This window comes from Diceros bicornis, chromosome 3 (assembly GCF_020826845.1).
Source record: "Diceros bicornis minor isolate mBicDic1 chromosome 3, mDicBic1.mat.cur, whole genome shotgun sequence".
In the NCBI taxonomy this organism is placed as follows: Eukaryota; Metazoa; Chordata; class Mammalia; order Perissodactyla; family Rhinocerotidae; genus Diceros; species Diceros bicornis.
In genome coordinates, this window is record NC_080742.1 from 67,829,461 (window position 1) to 67,845,074 (window position 15,614).

The 15,614-nt window shown below is 34.0% G+C and overlaps 1 protein-coding gene across 1 annotated transcript in view; it reads left to right on the forward strand.

The window, feature by feature from the left end:
- Positions 1-15,614, forward strand: part of CAPZA2 (capping actin protein of muscle Z-line subunit alpha 2) — a 51,401-nt gene that overhangs the window by 28,433 nt on the left and 7,354 nt on the right. Inside the window, exons 2-7 of the mRNA XM_058528809.1 lie at positions 612-675; positions 4,691-4,742; positions 6,955-7,018; positions 10,990-11,196; positions 13,248-13,327; positions 15,356-15,434. Of these exons, the coding sequence (XP_058384792.1) occupies positions 612-675; positions 4,691-4,742; positions 6,955-7,018; positions 10,990-11,196; positions 13,248-13,327; positions 15,356-15,434 (546 nt within the window). The remainder of the gene's footprint in view (positions 1-611; positions 676-4,690; positions 4,743-6,954; positions 7,019-10,989; positions 11,197-13,247; positions 13,328-15,355; positions 15,435-15,614) is intronic.

Consider the following 15,614-nt stretch of genomic DNA (forward strand, 5'->3'; position numbering starts at 1 on the left):
TAACCTCTCAGATATATTTTCATTAGTGATTAATCTCTTTATCAAACATAGCCTTTATTCTCCTGAAATATGCCTGTCAGCACACCTGTTGATATTTTCTCTCTCACTTATCTTTGAATTAAAATGTCTTAAGATCCAGTCAGGTCTCATGTTAAAAACATATTTAATTTAGGCCTTTCTTCCCCTCTTCCATTCTACATTTCTCACTAATTTGTGGCTTTATAGACGCATAAATATATGTTTTCTTCCTTGTACCCAAATACATCTTATTTCTTTACACATACAAATTTTCTTGCTTGATAATTTTTTTCCATTTTAGTTTAAAAGGAAAATTTACTTATAAGAAAATATTTATATATAGGCAGCTTTGAATCCTTAAATGCATTAATTGTATATTTTATCTACATTCAGCCTGTACGTTGTGATTATATTAAATGATTATAACAGTAATAAACTTAAGGTGTTGGAGTGAAGAAGAGTCACTGTCTTTAAAATCTTCTTAAGCCATTTTCAGTAGAACTTTGAAATAGTATAATTTTGCATGTTTTTTGGTTATTTTAGCAGAGGCCTATACTGTGAAACATTTGTATCTTCCTTTCTTTCTATTTTAGGTGCGTATAGCAGCGAAATTCATCATTCATGCCCCTCCTGGAGAGTTTAATGAGGTGTTTAATGGTGAGTATTTAATTCATAACACTAAGGCTTGGTATATCAAGCGCTCTTTTTTTAAAGACTAAATTACATAACCAAAATAACTAAGCTAAGGGAAGTATGCAGAAAAATCTGAATTTTGTAATGGCTAAAATATAATGTATTTATGATATATATGATAATTATGTTTGAGTAAATTAACCTTCTTGAAAGAATAATGTTGAAAAAGACAAGAAAATTTTAATTTGACCTATTTTTTGGAATTGTGAAATGCAGGTTTGTATTTCTTTTCAAGAAAAACCTACTAGATTAGTATAAAGAGCCAAAAAAGGGGGGAAAAACATTGTTTCACCATACTTAGAAGATGACAGCACATGTGAAAACAATTATTTAAATTATATCTCATAAATTAGTTCGCAATATGCCTTTCTTTAAACCTCACTGACAGACATTTTTTTAATTATAATTATTCACCCATAGACCAGAAATGTAAACTGTTATACAGTTTCTTGGTTGCTGTAAAAACTGTAACAACAGCTCCTCTTTAACAGTAAGTGTGACCTGGTTAAAACAATCACCAGGAAAATGGCCCGCAGTGATCTTTATATAGAACTTTTCTTAAGCAGTTTTAAGAATAAGCCACCACAAGTACTTTAAATGTGTTATTTCTACTTCATATATATTTATATTTTACCTTCACCATGTCTTAAATTAAAACTAATTTACACAGGACTCTTTGATTTCTTTTTTTTTTATAACATTCTACTCCAGAGTAAACTATTTAAAGATGTTTTTTTAAGATGTTTAATCATTCATTTTCATTCAGAGTATAAGATATACTGGAATCTCACCTCAGAAAAGACTAGATTTGAAAGTCAAAAAATGAGGCAAAAATTGTATCAAGTTAAAATTATCATTGAAAATTCCTTAAATCATCCACAAACTATAATACAGTTTAACAATATAGTATAACGTCATTTAGTACATAGTTACATATAGTAATTCTTATGCATTTAAATATTTAACACTGAGCTACACTTAGAGGAAGAATGGCAAGTCTACATTATACAAAATCTGGAAATTATAATTCTGCCTTTTTAGATAACTAAAATCTAAAGTAGTGAATTGGGAAGTTGGGGAGAATTCAACGTATTTCTGCTTCCTGTAGGGTTTAACTTTTGTTTAACATTCAGCCTCTATCACCTAAATATACATTAATGTATTTGATGGTCGGGGCATTAAAGAAGATAGTCTCTTCTTCTTAGGTTCATAAGTTGGCATGTAACTTAAATTGATAATGGTGAAACTGCACCAAAGTCAGTGGCCCCCAAACTCCTGTATAGTTGATAGAACCAAGAATAAATTATAATTCTAAGGAAAGTTTTTCACTTTCTGTTCTTACCCTGAATTATATGTCCTACAAATTTGTTAATTAGAAAGATCCTAAAAGAATGTATGAGTTCTAGAAGTTCCTTTTCTAAGTCTCATTGGAAGTTGATGTTGAATTATGTTCTGTGTTGAGTTATATAAAATTGAGCATTTAGGATGAGCCTTTCACTAGGCCTGAGGTAGAGAGTGAGCAGTGGAATAAAAGTGATATATATGATACTATGTAAGTTTTAAACTAAGGAGGGGATATTTTACAGTAAAAAGAAACTAAATATTTGCAGGGTAATCTCATATTAATTTGATTATTTTCATTGCTATGTTGATAACATTGGCATCATAATGATTCCAAGAGAAGCCACAAATTTCAAAATTTTGTTGTTAGTGTTGTCAAGTTGGTTCTGTCTCCTAGAACCCTGTGTACAGCAGAGCTGAACCCTGCCCATTCCTTTTGGGCCATCATCTCATCTTCTGGCTCTATCAGATAAGGCTCCGCTGCTATTCATAGGGGTTTTGTGGCCCTTTTTTTCCGAAGTGGGTGGCCAGGTCCTTCTTTTCTAGTCTGTCCAGTCTGGGAGCTCCCCTGAAACCTGTCCACCCTGGGTAACCCTGCTAGTGTTTGAAATACTGGTGGCATAACTTTCAGCATCACAGCAACACCCAGCCACCAATGGGTGGTGTGGTTCCCTGATCGGGAAGCGAACCCTGGCTCCAGCAATGATAGTGTGGGATCTTAACCATTAGACCACCAGGGCTGGCAATTTTAGAACTGCAAAGTCATAAAATCTTGTCAGTTCAGTGGTTCCCAAATGTTCTCCTAGACTGGCTACAGTAGAATCATTGAAACATAGATTTTTGGTCTTTGTTCTTAGAAACTCATTTGATAGATCTGGGCTGTGGCTCTGAAATATATACCTTTTTTTTTTTTTTTTTTTTTTTAAGCCTCCCACTCACCACCCTGTGGTTCTGTTATGTAGCCTTGCTTGGAACCACAGCCTAATCCCTTCTTTAAGAGTAGTATTTTATTTTATTCAAATTCTTCTCTATCTTTCTATTTGTTCTACTATACTTTCCTTATGATAAAAACATGAACTTTTTTCCAGGATCAAATAGATCCTGCTTTTAAATTATTTTTCCATTTAGAACTAGAAAAGATACACTGTCATAAAATACTGCTCTTAATGATTGTATTTTAAATATTGAAGACGAAAGAATTATATTTATCAAATATAACTTCCCAGTTTGCTTTGTGAGATAGGAATAACTATAATTGTGAATGTCTGTATTCTTTAAAATAATTTTTTAGGTAGAAGCTTCCATTGTTTAAAAGCAGTTAATTTAGAAATCAAATTAGTATTATTTTAGTGGTTAGGAAGAGAGATTGTTTTTTAAATCAGGGCCTGCTACTAAAAAGAGGTATGTAAATAGGTGATTTTTTTTTTTTTTTGGAACAGTTTTGTTAGTTTTGTAAAAATGATTCATAGTCATTCTGAAATTTTCAAAGTGCAAAAAAACCTAAAAATCACACAAAGTTCTGCCCTCTAGTTCTCTAGTGTTTGAATGAAATACTTCTAACATCTCTCACTTTAGACACATATATAATATTTAACATTACGTAAATAAGATAATACTATACATGCTGAGTTTTCCTCTTCTTGTTTATTATATTATCGATGTATTTCCATGCTGATAAATACATATCTACATTATTTTTAATGGCTGCCCAATTTTACACTAGTTATAAGAACTATAGCCTGTTTATATTGTATTTAACCTGTTTCTTAATGGCAGCTACTTAGGTTATTTCTGTTACTTTCATTTAATGAAAAAATTAGGTTACATTGCTGTATGTACTTTTTGATAGCAACTGTATAAAATAGCCAGGTGCATAGGAAAAATAAGGAAAAAATACAAAATACACTAAGACTAAAGTAGAATTTTGTTTGTTTTTTTTTTGAAATTATGTGATTTTTTTGCTTTATGTTTTACAAAGTGCTTGGATTTTCCAATAAAAAGTATTATTTTTAAAGTTATGTTTTAATGATTAATAGGCAGATGTCTACATAATAATTGAGTCTTTGACTAGGACAGAATTAAGAATAACCAAAGTGAGATTACTAAATCAAATAAGGCAGTTATCCATATCGAACTAAATATGTTCCTCTCTTGTTTGAACATGAGCTGTATGAGGACAGAAATGCCTTCATCTGCACTCTGTTCACAAGCTGTTTCTTGTTTAATCACTTTCTGTAGAGCAAATTTATTTGAAACTCATGATAGTATTGTCAAACTAAGAAGCATAATGCTAAATCTTCTACAGATCTTATCGCACTTTTTAGTGTAGCTTATCTCCACTTGAATTCTTTCTAGATACAGTACAGTCTGCCTGCATAGACTATTAAAGGTATAAAATAATGTGTTTTTCTATTTCATTCCCTCTCCTATTTCCTAACCAAAATCTTTTTTTTTTCTTTTTATTAATACTGTGGTGTGTTTTGTGGTTATTTTGGTCATCAGAGTGATATTTTGATCTTGCTTACATGTTGAGGGGAGACAGTGTGTTAATACATGACCAGAATAACCTGCATTCATTACATAGAAATTTCAAACATAGAAAAATAGTAACATAGAAAACATAATATTTGTTTTACAGATGTTCGGTTACTGCTTAATAATGATAATCTTCTCAGGGAAGGAGCAGCCCAGTGAGTATTATATTAACATAATTAAAGTGACATGGGAAAAAATAATTTAAAAGTGGTTTTTAAGCACTAATCCCTGAAATAGGTATTTGCACATCAAGTTCAAATATATATAATTATATATATGTCCTAAACTAGATGGAAAATATTTTTGATCACAGAGAAACATAGGGACACAATTATAACATGAAATTCTCTATGCTTTGTGTGTTTGGCAGTGGCTTATATGCTCAATACAGTCATGTGCCACATAGTGACATGTCGGTCAAGAACAGACCGCATATACAACAGTGGTCCCATAAGATTAGTACCATATAGCCGAAGTGTGTAGTAGGCTATACCATCTAGGTTTAGTAAGTACACTGTATGATGTTCGCACAATGACAAAATTGCCTAACGACGCATTTCTCAGAATGTATCCCTGCCATTAAGTGACGCACGATTGTATTCTTTACTCATATGAGACTAGAGAGAGGCTTTATTCTTGAATCCGTCTCATCACCATTTCCTAATTCAGACTTTCAGCAGTTCTAACATGGATGTTTGCCTAATGATAACTTTTTTTTTTTTTTTTTTTTTTTTTTTTTTTGTGAGGAGATCAGCCCTGAGCTAACATCCGCCAGTCCTCCTCTTTTTTTGCTGAGGAAGACGGCCCTGGGCTAACATCTGTGCCTATCTTCCTCCACTTTATATGGGACGCCGCCACAGCATGGCTTACCAAGCAGTGCGTCGGTGCGCGCCCGGGATCCGAACCAGCGAACCCCGGGCCGCCGCAGCGGAGCGCGCGCACCCAACCGCTTGCGCCACCGGGCCGGCCCCTTTTTTTTTTTTTTTTTTTTTTTTTTTAATTTATTTTTCCCCCAAAGCCCCAGTAGACAGTTGTATGGCATAGTTGCACATCCTTCTAGTTGCTGTGTGTGGGACATGGCTTCAGCATGACCAGAGAAGCGGTGTGTCGGTGCACGCCCGGGATCTGAACTGGGGCTGCCAGCAGCGGAACGCGTGCACTTAACTGCTAAGCCACGGGGCCGGCCCTGCCTAATGATAACTTAACTGCTTTTTCTGGCTCTAGTTGCTCCCCTGCCCTATTGTCGTACACACTGCTGCCAAACTAATCTTTAGAAGTAGTTCTAGGTTCTCCTTTCTCAAAAAACCTCTGTGATTCTGCTTTGCCTCCCAAATGAAGTAATTATTCCATCATTCAGGGTCTTTCAGTTTGATTCAGTAAATCTAGCTGAACACCTGCTGTGTGCCAGGCATTGAGCTTGGTGCTCTCTATGACTTTGGACCTAACGTATCTTCTCCTCATGTGTTTTGCTTGTCTTGGTTCCTCTAATTTAAATACTCTTTTCTTCCCATCCCTCTGATTTCCATAAGACCAAGAGAGCCTACCCATTATTTCAAGGCCATTTCTCAGTATCATATCCATTATGAAATCACCCCTAATTCTCTTTTCTTCTTACCCTTGCCTCAAGAGAATGTAATTTTAAAAAATATTTGTTCTTGGGGCTGACCCCATGGTGTGGTGGTGAAGTTCGCCGTGTTCCGCTTCAGTGGTGCGGGTTGGTGGGTTCAGGTCCCGGGCTCGAACCTACACAACTCGTTGGCCACGCTGTGGTGGTGACCCACGTATAAAGTAGAGGAAGACTGGCACAGATGTTAGCTCAGGTCTAATCTTCCTCAGTGGAAAAAAGTATATGTATATGTATACATATATATATGTATATTTTCCATGGTGCTTTATTGGTCATTCTCTTATGGTACTTTCTACTTTGTGTTATGGGTATGTTTATTATCTCTCCTATTCAGCTGTAACCCCTTTGATCATAGGATCTGTCTGATTACTCTTGCATCTCTTGCAGCACCTACTCTGAGTATATGTTGTATACTCAATATATACTTGAATAATTGGATACATATCTTATAGATGACTAACCTTTACTTTCAGGGTTTTGAATGAAAAGACCATTTATATTTACTGATTTAATTTTCTTCTGCTAAACGTTAAAAACTGGATGTCATTCATCAGTTTTTAAAATAGCCATATCTAGATAATATTTATAGTTAATATAGCATCAATAATGGAGAATTATAATTTTATTTAACTTGCCATGTGCAGGGCGGGAGACTTTTATTGACAAGTGAATTGTTTGGCTGTGATTTTTAAGTGCATTAAAGATGTTAATTTTAAGTAATTGAACTTTTTCTTTTTTAGTGCATTTGCACAGTATAACTTGGACCAGTTTACCCCAGTAAAAATTGAAGGTTATGAAGATCAGGTATGTTTTATATAAACACAAGATCTGGCTGTTCTTTATTTCATTTATAATGGTTGATGTAGCCTGCAAGAATTGTGAAGTAGTGTATTTAAAGATAGAAAAGTGTTCATTTTAATCATAGCCACTTATGGGCTACTTAGTTTCTTTTGTTGACATCAGTAATGCTATTAGCAGAAAGTCCCTTTTAGAGATATTCAAATGTAATTCTTTTAAGATTTTAGAAAATAATTGCTTTAAATCTACTTTCTTGTTTTTTATAGGAAAAAAAATCAATCCTATATTAATCCAAAATCTAGAAATATATATTAGTAAGATTTATATCATAATTTGTTTGCTCTGGAATTCTACAGTTCTTCATGTGAGTAACTTAGCATTTAGTAATTATTAAATCTCTTCTTTCCAAAGTGCAAGTTAGAATTGCTAAGCTAAGGAAAGCCACAAAAGGTCACTTACATTCTTATTTTTTATTTTTTTGGTTTAGAGTCACTAATAATTGAAAAGTGATTGTATTAATTCATATTGTGCTTACATGAAGCACAATTTATATAAAAAAATATGAAGGAACTAGTAGGTAGAATATAAGAAAAAGTAGGAACAATTAGTTTTTAGTGGCTAATTATATCAAAGCTTGCATTTGATATTATTCATTATGTAATATGTAGTCTTGTAGTTACTAGCCAGAAAAAGAGACTAGACAGAAAGTGAAACTAAAGGGAAAACATGAGCTTATATATATAGATATGCATGAGTGTATATACACATATATATAAAGCTATATAGTGTTTCATTTTATGAATCTCCTAAATTTATTTTCTTTCTGTCTTGGGAGATCTTGGTTTCTTTATTTTTTTACTTTTTATTTTTTTTTACTGTTCTAACAATATTGTATTGAACATCTTTGTACCTCTGGACACATAGTCTGTTGTTTTCTTAAGATAAATCAATCCCTAAAAGAAGATTTGCTGGGTCCAGGGAATGCATCTTTTAAAAATATTGAATAGCTTCCAAATTCATTTTACAAACCTAGCATAATATTAATACTTAAACCTAATAAAGATAAAACAAACAAAAACAAACTCTAATCTTACATGACTATAGATTTAAAAACTTGAAAAAGCTATTAGCAAGTAGAATCCAGAAATGTATTAGAAGAATAATATGCTAAGACTAAATAGAATTTATTACAGGAATGCAAGAATGGTTCCATGTAAGATGATATATTGGTCTTATCTATTAACCAACAAATCAAAGAGAAAAACCTTAAGATATATCAATAGACAGTGAAAAGGGATTTGAAAAATTCAGCAGCTAGTTCTCATTACAAAAATGCTAAGTAAAATAGAGAGAGAAGAAAACTTAAATAGGCTGTTTAACAAAAACCAATAATAAATATCATAAACTGCAAACATTAAAATAATTTTAGTTAAAATAGAAAATTAACCAGGTATGTCTACTTATCACCATTATTCTTTATCATAAATGGAGGTGTAGAAAATAAGAAAAGAGAATGAGAATTTTTAGAAAATTCTTGGGTGACATGATTTATATATTTAGAAATACTGATAGACTCTATTAAAATTAACCTCCCTAAGTCACATAAAAAAAACCTACTAGACTTAAAAGAATTTTGTGAGATGGCTGAATTTAAGGTGAGTATACAAAACTCGTTAGCTTTCCTCTGTTGCAGCAAGTAAGTACTTTAAACTAGAAATGATTGGAGGGGGAGGAGTTCCATTTTAAATAGTGGTAAAACTCTACATTAACCTGGGAATAAACTTACCAAGCAAGAAAGGCATAGGATTGTGAAGAAAATGGTGATTGTCTTGTTGAAACGTGTAACAGGAACTGAATGGAAAGGCACACCACATCCCATTTTGAGATAGAAAATTAAATTATTTAAAAATTAAAATATGAATTTAATGCAATTTGATTAGAATCCTGTTAGTTATTGAATTGGTCAAAATTTTCCTAAAGTTTACATGAAAAATTACATGCTTGCAAAAAACAAAAATGTAAGAACAGTAAGAATGGTGAGAGAGAATTGCCTTACTAGATAGCAGAAGATGCTTTACAACCAATGTAAAGTTATATCAGGTGGCATTGTATAGAGTAGACAAATAGATCAGTGGAGCAGCATGTAGAACCAGAATTTAGTCCCAAAGTGCATAAAGATTTTTATACATGACAAGGTTATAATTTAGACAGATATGTAATAAAAGATATTGGCACAACTGATTGCTATCAAGAAGGAAGTTAAGTTGGAGCTGTGTCTCATACAATATACAGAAAAAAAATTCAGGAGGATTAAAAATTGGTGAAGTGACTAAAATTGTAGAAGAAAGTCTGCATGTACAGTGTAAGGGTAGGGGAGACCATATCAAGTAAGACTGGAAACCCAGAAACTGTAAAAGAAAAGATGGACATTTTGCTACATAATAATTATTTTAACTGTAGAATGAAACAAATACCTTAAACAAAGGACTCATAAATTAATAAGAAAAAGAAAACCCAGATGAAAAATATTAAAGGATATTTGCTCACAGAAGAACAATAGCTTGCAAACATGAAAAGATACTTAGATCTGTCAGTAGTCAGAGAAATATAATAAAAGTTATCAGATATGTTTTATACCCATAAGACTGAAAAAAGAACTATATGCCTGCTGATGGTAGTAACGTGAAGGGAAATATCTCATATATTGTTTGTAGAAATGTGGATGTCACAGCCATTTTTTGGAAAGCATTCTAATTGTGTATTAAAAATTAAAAATATATAAATCCTTTACCTACGGTCCACACTGCTGGGGAATCTATCCAAGAGAAATGGAGGCATCCAATGAAAATAAAAACATAAGTGTGCTAAAATATATGTTCAGTAATACTTATTTCAACATTTTTAATGTGCCCATCTTTCCCCCAAAAGAGAAAATAGCCCAGAAATAAAGAGATGATCTATCAGTAGCAGAATGGCAGAATAAGTTATGTTATATCCATATTATGGGATATTATGCAACCATTAAAAAGAATGGTGAGAGGTATACTGGTTGACTTGGAAGGATTTCCATGAGGTGTTGAAAAAAGTCAGATGCAGAAAATTGTGTGTGCATATGCATTTTCATTCCATTCTTGTAAAACAATAGCAAAAAAAAAACTCTGTGTGTATGTATACATAGATGTGTGTATATTTATCTATGTAGGATTATATGACTGAAAAAAATTTGTAAGGATACGTTCTGTGTTTGCATGATTTACATCAGAGGGATGGGGAAGTCCTGGCATAGGTAAGGAGTCAAAGATTGGGAGAGTTGCAAGAGAAGGAAGAAGAGGGAAATTTTTTAAATAAAGAACAAATGTCAAATTTATGCGAGTATAATTTAAATATACATATATGAATAAATTACATTTTTAAAAATTTGGAGGTCAATTGAAAACAACTGTCAATGATTAGCTTATAATAACAAGAATCAGGCACTTCATAGTAGATGAGATTGTGGGCCCAGGAGCAATGTAGGGCACACTGAAGAGGATTCTCACTGGATTAAAACCATTCTTGTAACCATTCTCATTGAAGGTTATTACCAGTTCCTTAGTTTTGAGGAACAGGAGACTGATAACAGAAATAGTAAGCTGTTTATAGTTCTCAAAAAAAAAAAAAAAAAACCTGACTCCAGCAGTGCATTAGAAGACGCATTTTTTTCATCAGATAGCTAGAAATTATATTGGGAGAAAATAAGTTGCATTTATCTAAGGTGGATGAGAGTAGCCTCATTGTCTTTATAATCTACTCATTTGAAGTGTTATAGTTGTACCATATAGTTAAACCAGTTGCTTGGAGTAGAATTATTTTATAGTTTTAAGGAAATAGCTTAAGTGAATGTATATTAATATATATCAGTACTTAAATGCTATTTTAATACTATTTTAATCAGTATTTAAATTCGTTTTTTTCCAAAATTCATTGGCTCATTGAAGGTATTGATAACAGAACATGGTGATTTGGGAAATGGAAAGTTTTTGGATCCAAAAAACAGAATCTCTTTCAAATTTGATCACTTAAGAAAGGAAGCAACTGATCCAAGACCGTATGAAGCAGAAAATGCAATTGAATCCTGGAGAACTTCAGTAGAAACTGCTCTTCGAGCTTATGTAAAAGAACATTATCCAAATGGAGTCTGCACTGTAAGTCTCAATGTAGACCTTTTTTCTTTTGTCTTCTGTAAATATGACAATGTTTTTATGATCTGCTGAAATTTATAGTAACTTAGAAAACTGACAGTTTATAGCTTGGCATTCTTTTTTTTCTTGAAGTAAATATTTCTAAGAGTGTTGGCTGTTTTTTGGGGTTTTTTCCCAAGAAACTCTAATAGTGAATATATTATGATATATATGTGATATGGAAAAATGGTTGTACCTTGAATTAAATTCAAGTAGGAAGTCTCATGTGTTGATTGGAGGAGCATGACATGATGAGATTCTTTCATCTCCTGTTCATGCCTCACCTCAGTAAGTTTAGATCAAACTTCTTTTCATTAAGTTACAAGATCGTAGGACAAATAAAATTATTTGGAAGTGGAATCATGTCCTCGTGTGTTTTATAATCAAATTTCTTATGTTGTTTAATGTGGATCTTTCATATATTTAACCTATTTTTATATTTTCAGGGTGAAATATGGTAGAAAGCAGAAGTGCCTTTTTTTTCTTTCATAAAATTGTTTGTACCCAGATAGGCCTTTTAGTCCCCTACAGTTTGTTTGGACTTCCATGATCTTGTCAAGAGCCACAGTGATCTTTTGAAATGCAAATCAGATCATGAAAATCCTCTGCTTGAAATCCTTCAGAGATTTCCCTTTGCACTTAGAGTAGGTCCAGGCTTCTGAATGTGGCTTTCAAAGCCCTGTGGACCTGGCCTTTGCTTACCTCTCCAACTTAAGGTGACCATACATCCTGGTTTATACCTGCTGTCCCAACATAACTATTAATATTACCAACAACACCTCATTTCACTCTTAGAAGTTTCTTGGTTAGGACAGAAATTCATATGTCCCCTTAAGTATCCAGCTCTTAATAATTATTTGAGAAATACAGCAACATAACCTAAAATATCTTATAAGGTCTTTGAATTATAACCTTGTTGATTAGGATTATTTTGAAAGAATAACTCAAGAATAAGGTGGTTAGGTTGAGGTAGAGAGTCCTTGTTTGTTCCTGGGGGATTGAAAGGCACAAATTGTTCATTACTTTTAAATCAGGAGCCAAGAGGTGAAATAACATCATCATACCATCACAGGCATTCTCCTAATGACCTTTCTCATTTATAAGTAAATAACATTCTCACCTCTATCCCAATATTTTTTAAAATGACTAGAGAAATGGCAACCCTTAAGATTGTGAAGTAAGCGAAGATAATAAACACAATCTAGGTCCAGTTTTTATTTGCATGGAAACAGCCAGATTGGTATCTGTGTGTTTAAAATAAATTATCTAGAGCCAGCCCTAGGGCTGGCCCCGTGGCTTAGCGGTTGAGTGCGCGCGCTCTGCTACCGGCGGCCCGAGTTCAGATCCTGGGCGCACACCGACGCACCGCTTCTCCGGCCATGCTGAGGCCGCGTCCCACATACAGCAACTAGAAGGATGTGCAGCTATGACATACAACTATCTACTGGGGCTTTGGGGGAAAAATAAATAAATAGAACCAGCCCTGATGGCCTAGTGGTTAAAGTTTGGCACACTCCCCTTCAGCAGCCCGGGTTCAGTTTCTGGGCGCGGAACCACACCACTTGTCTGTCAGTTGCCATGCTCTGGTGGCGGCTCACATAAAAGAACTAGAAGAACCTACAGCTAGAATATACAACTACGTACTGGGGCTTTGGGGAGGAAAAAAAGAAAAAAAAAACAAGGAGGGGAATAAATAGGAGTTCCTTTTAAAAAATAAATTATCTACACTTATTATCATACCTGTGTTTGGAATGAAAAGTATAGTATATCTAGGCTGTTTGTGAATATTTTAGAGTACAGTTAGTTTTATTCAAAGTGTGAGCTTTTTTGTGATCCACCTTAGAATCTGTGATTAGGTGTACATATTTGAGTACTTGTTTTTCTAGCTACTATATTGGAATTCTTCAAATGTTTTTGCCAAAGTGCTATACTATTTTCAGTATTCTATAAATATTTAAAGTTGGGCATTCTGTGGCGCTAAATTCACCCTTGTGTTTGTTTTCTTTGCCAATAAGGTATATGGTAAAAAAATAGATGGACAGCAAACTATTATTGCATGCATAGAAAGCCATCAGTTCCAAGCAAAAAACTTTTGGTAAGTTAAAATTTTGTGTATTGGGGAATTTTGACGTTGTTTATGTTCTTTGTAGTTCTTGCTTTACTGATTGGGCCTCTACCTTGTTTATGTATGATTGATTAAGCGCGATCTAAACGTCATATAAAACCTCAGCCTTTTGGTATAAGAAAGATGTCTGCTCCATTATCAGCCTAATCATTTAAAGGTAGCAATAAATCCATTGACTCTCAGTGAAAAGAGCGTGGGAGAGCGTCAAGTGTTTAGAGACGAGCAAGCGGCTTCCTAAGGGAACATGTGTGCCTGTGAGCAGACCAATTGGCAGGCCCATGTGCTCATTCTGAGATGCCGTTGTTCCTGAATGAGACTTAAATGAGGGAGGAGGACAGAGGTAATTATGAAGTGAAGAATGATGATTTTTTTGTGTGTGAACTTTGGGGCCTCTGAAGTAGATGTTTTCATGTGGATTGCTTCGTGCTTGGTTAGCCAGTGTGAGGAAGTAGTGACATGTTTTATATAGTGAGGCAAGTTACAATCGTGCCTTATAATTTTGTGTACAGATCAGTTGATTATTCCTTATAAAAGTCCAGCCACCCAAAGCACTGACTTGCTCTCTTAATCTTGGACCTTTGATAGTTGTTGGGCCTTTTTATTCTTAGAAAGACTTTTTCTGAGATAACTCTTGTTATAAAATTCTGAGGCTCTCCAAGACTTTATAAGTTCAGAATTGAATGAAAACTTTATCCCCCTTTTTTGTTAATACATGCTAAGGTCATCAGAATAAGTATGGTCATAATATTTACCTTTAAAGTTTGTCAGTCTTTGACTTGTTAGCCAGTTTGGTTGGTGGCGCAACTGGTAAAGTAACAGTTATCAGTAGCCCTATGGACTAGTTTGGTTCATGGCCCAAGGTTGCTCCACTACTTAACCCTTTCAAAAATAAATGCAAGTTTATAAGGTTAACCAAGAACATTTGGAGTAACACAGATCCATTATCACTGAAGGAAAATCAATTTTTTGTGTGTGAGGAAGATTAGCCCTGAGCTAACATCTGATGCCAGTCCTCCTCTTTTTGCTGAGGAAGAGAGGCACTAGGTTAACATCTGTGCCCATCCTCCTCTACTTTATATGGGACGCCGCCACAGCATGGCTTGACAAGCAGTGCATCAGTGCGGCCCTGGGATCCGAACCTGCGAACCCCAGGCCGCCGAAGCAGAGCGCTCGCACTTAACCGCTATGCCATTGGGCCGGCCCCCAGAATATGTCTTTAGCATGCAAAGAGCAAATAGAAGTCAGAGAAAAGGAGTTGCTATGAAAAGGCTGTCAGAAAAAAATAGGATAAAATTCATTATCTAGGAGACAAAAATGGATAACATACCTGTTGCTTGTTTGTAATGTCACAGTTTCCTACAATGAATGTGTATTAATTTGTATCCTAAAAGTCATTATTGGAAGTGGGAGGAGGATGTGGCTTTTATGTGGAAACTTGAAACATAAAATTGGAAAAGGGAAAAAAAATCTAATGCTTATAATTCTTTGTAGCCTTTCTCTTTCCAGATATCAAAATCTCCTTAAGAATGTTGTTTACTGCCCATTCTTTTTAAATTATTTGATACTTTGTATCATTCAGTGGATGTTAAACTACATTGCCTGTGTTTGTGAAAGCCCCTGATAATCTGAACATTTATTCAGTTTATTCTTAATTAAAGCATAGGTGAGTCTATTGAAGAAGTAGCTTAAAAGTTTTCTCTAAAAGTAGGTTATGTGATTTAGCTTTGAACTGTATTTTAAGTCTTAGCTTTAGAATTCTGAAGTTGCATCCATTATATAGGTCCTTTCTTATCAGTAGGGTGAAGATTAAATTAAATGTAGCTCATAACTGAACTTAACCGTTTGATTCCTTTGAATATTTCAGTGATTAAAAAATGAATGTCTGGCATTCATCCCCCACACTCTCTCATACTGTAGCATTAAATTTAAATCTGGAACTTAAAATTTATTCAAATTATTTTCCCTACCTTATTTACAGCTGCTGTTTTTATTTTTAAGGAATGGTCGTTGGAGGTCAGAGTGGAAGTTTACAATCGCTCCTTCAGCCACTCAGGTGGTTGGCATCTTGAAAATTCAGGTATGAGATAAAAAGAATTTGTTTACTGATCTCTAGATGATTCTGAACAGAGAAACGGCTAATTCATAAGTTTACATTTTCATAGTATACAGTAGCCGTTTCTTTTCTAGATCTTTGTTTTAAGGTATTGGGAAAAACAAGTAGTGCTGATTTCATCTTGTAGATAACCTTGCAGTTCAT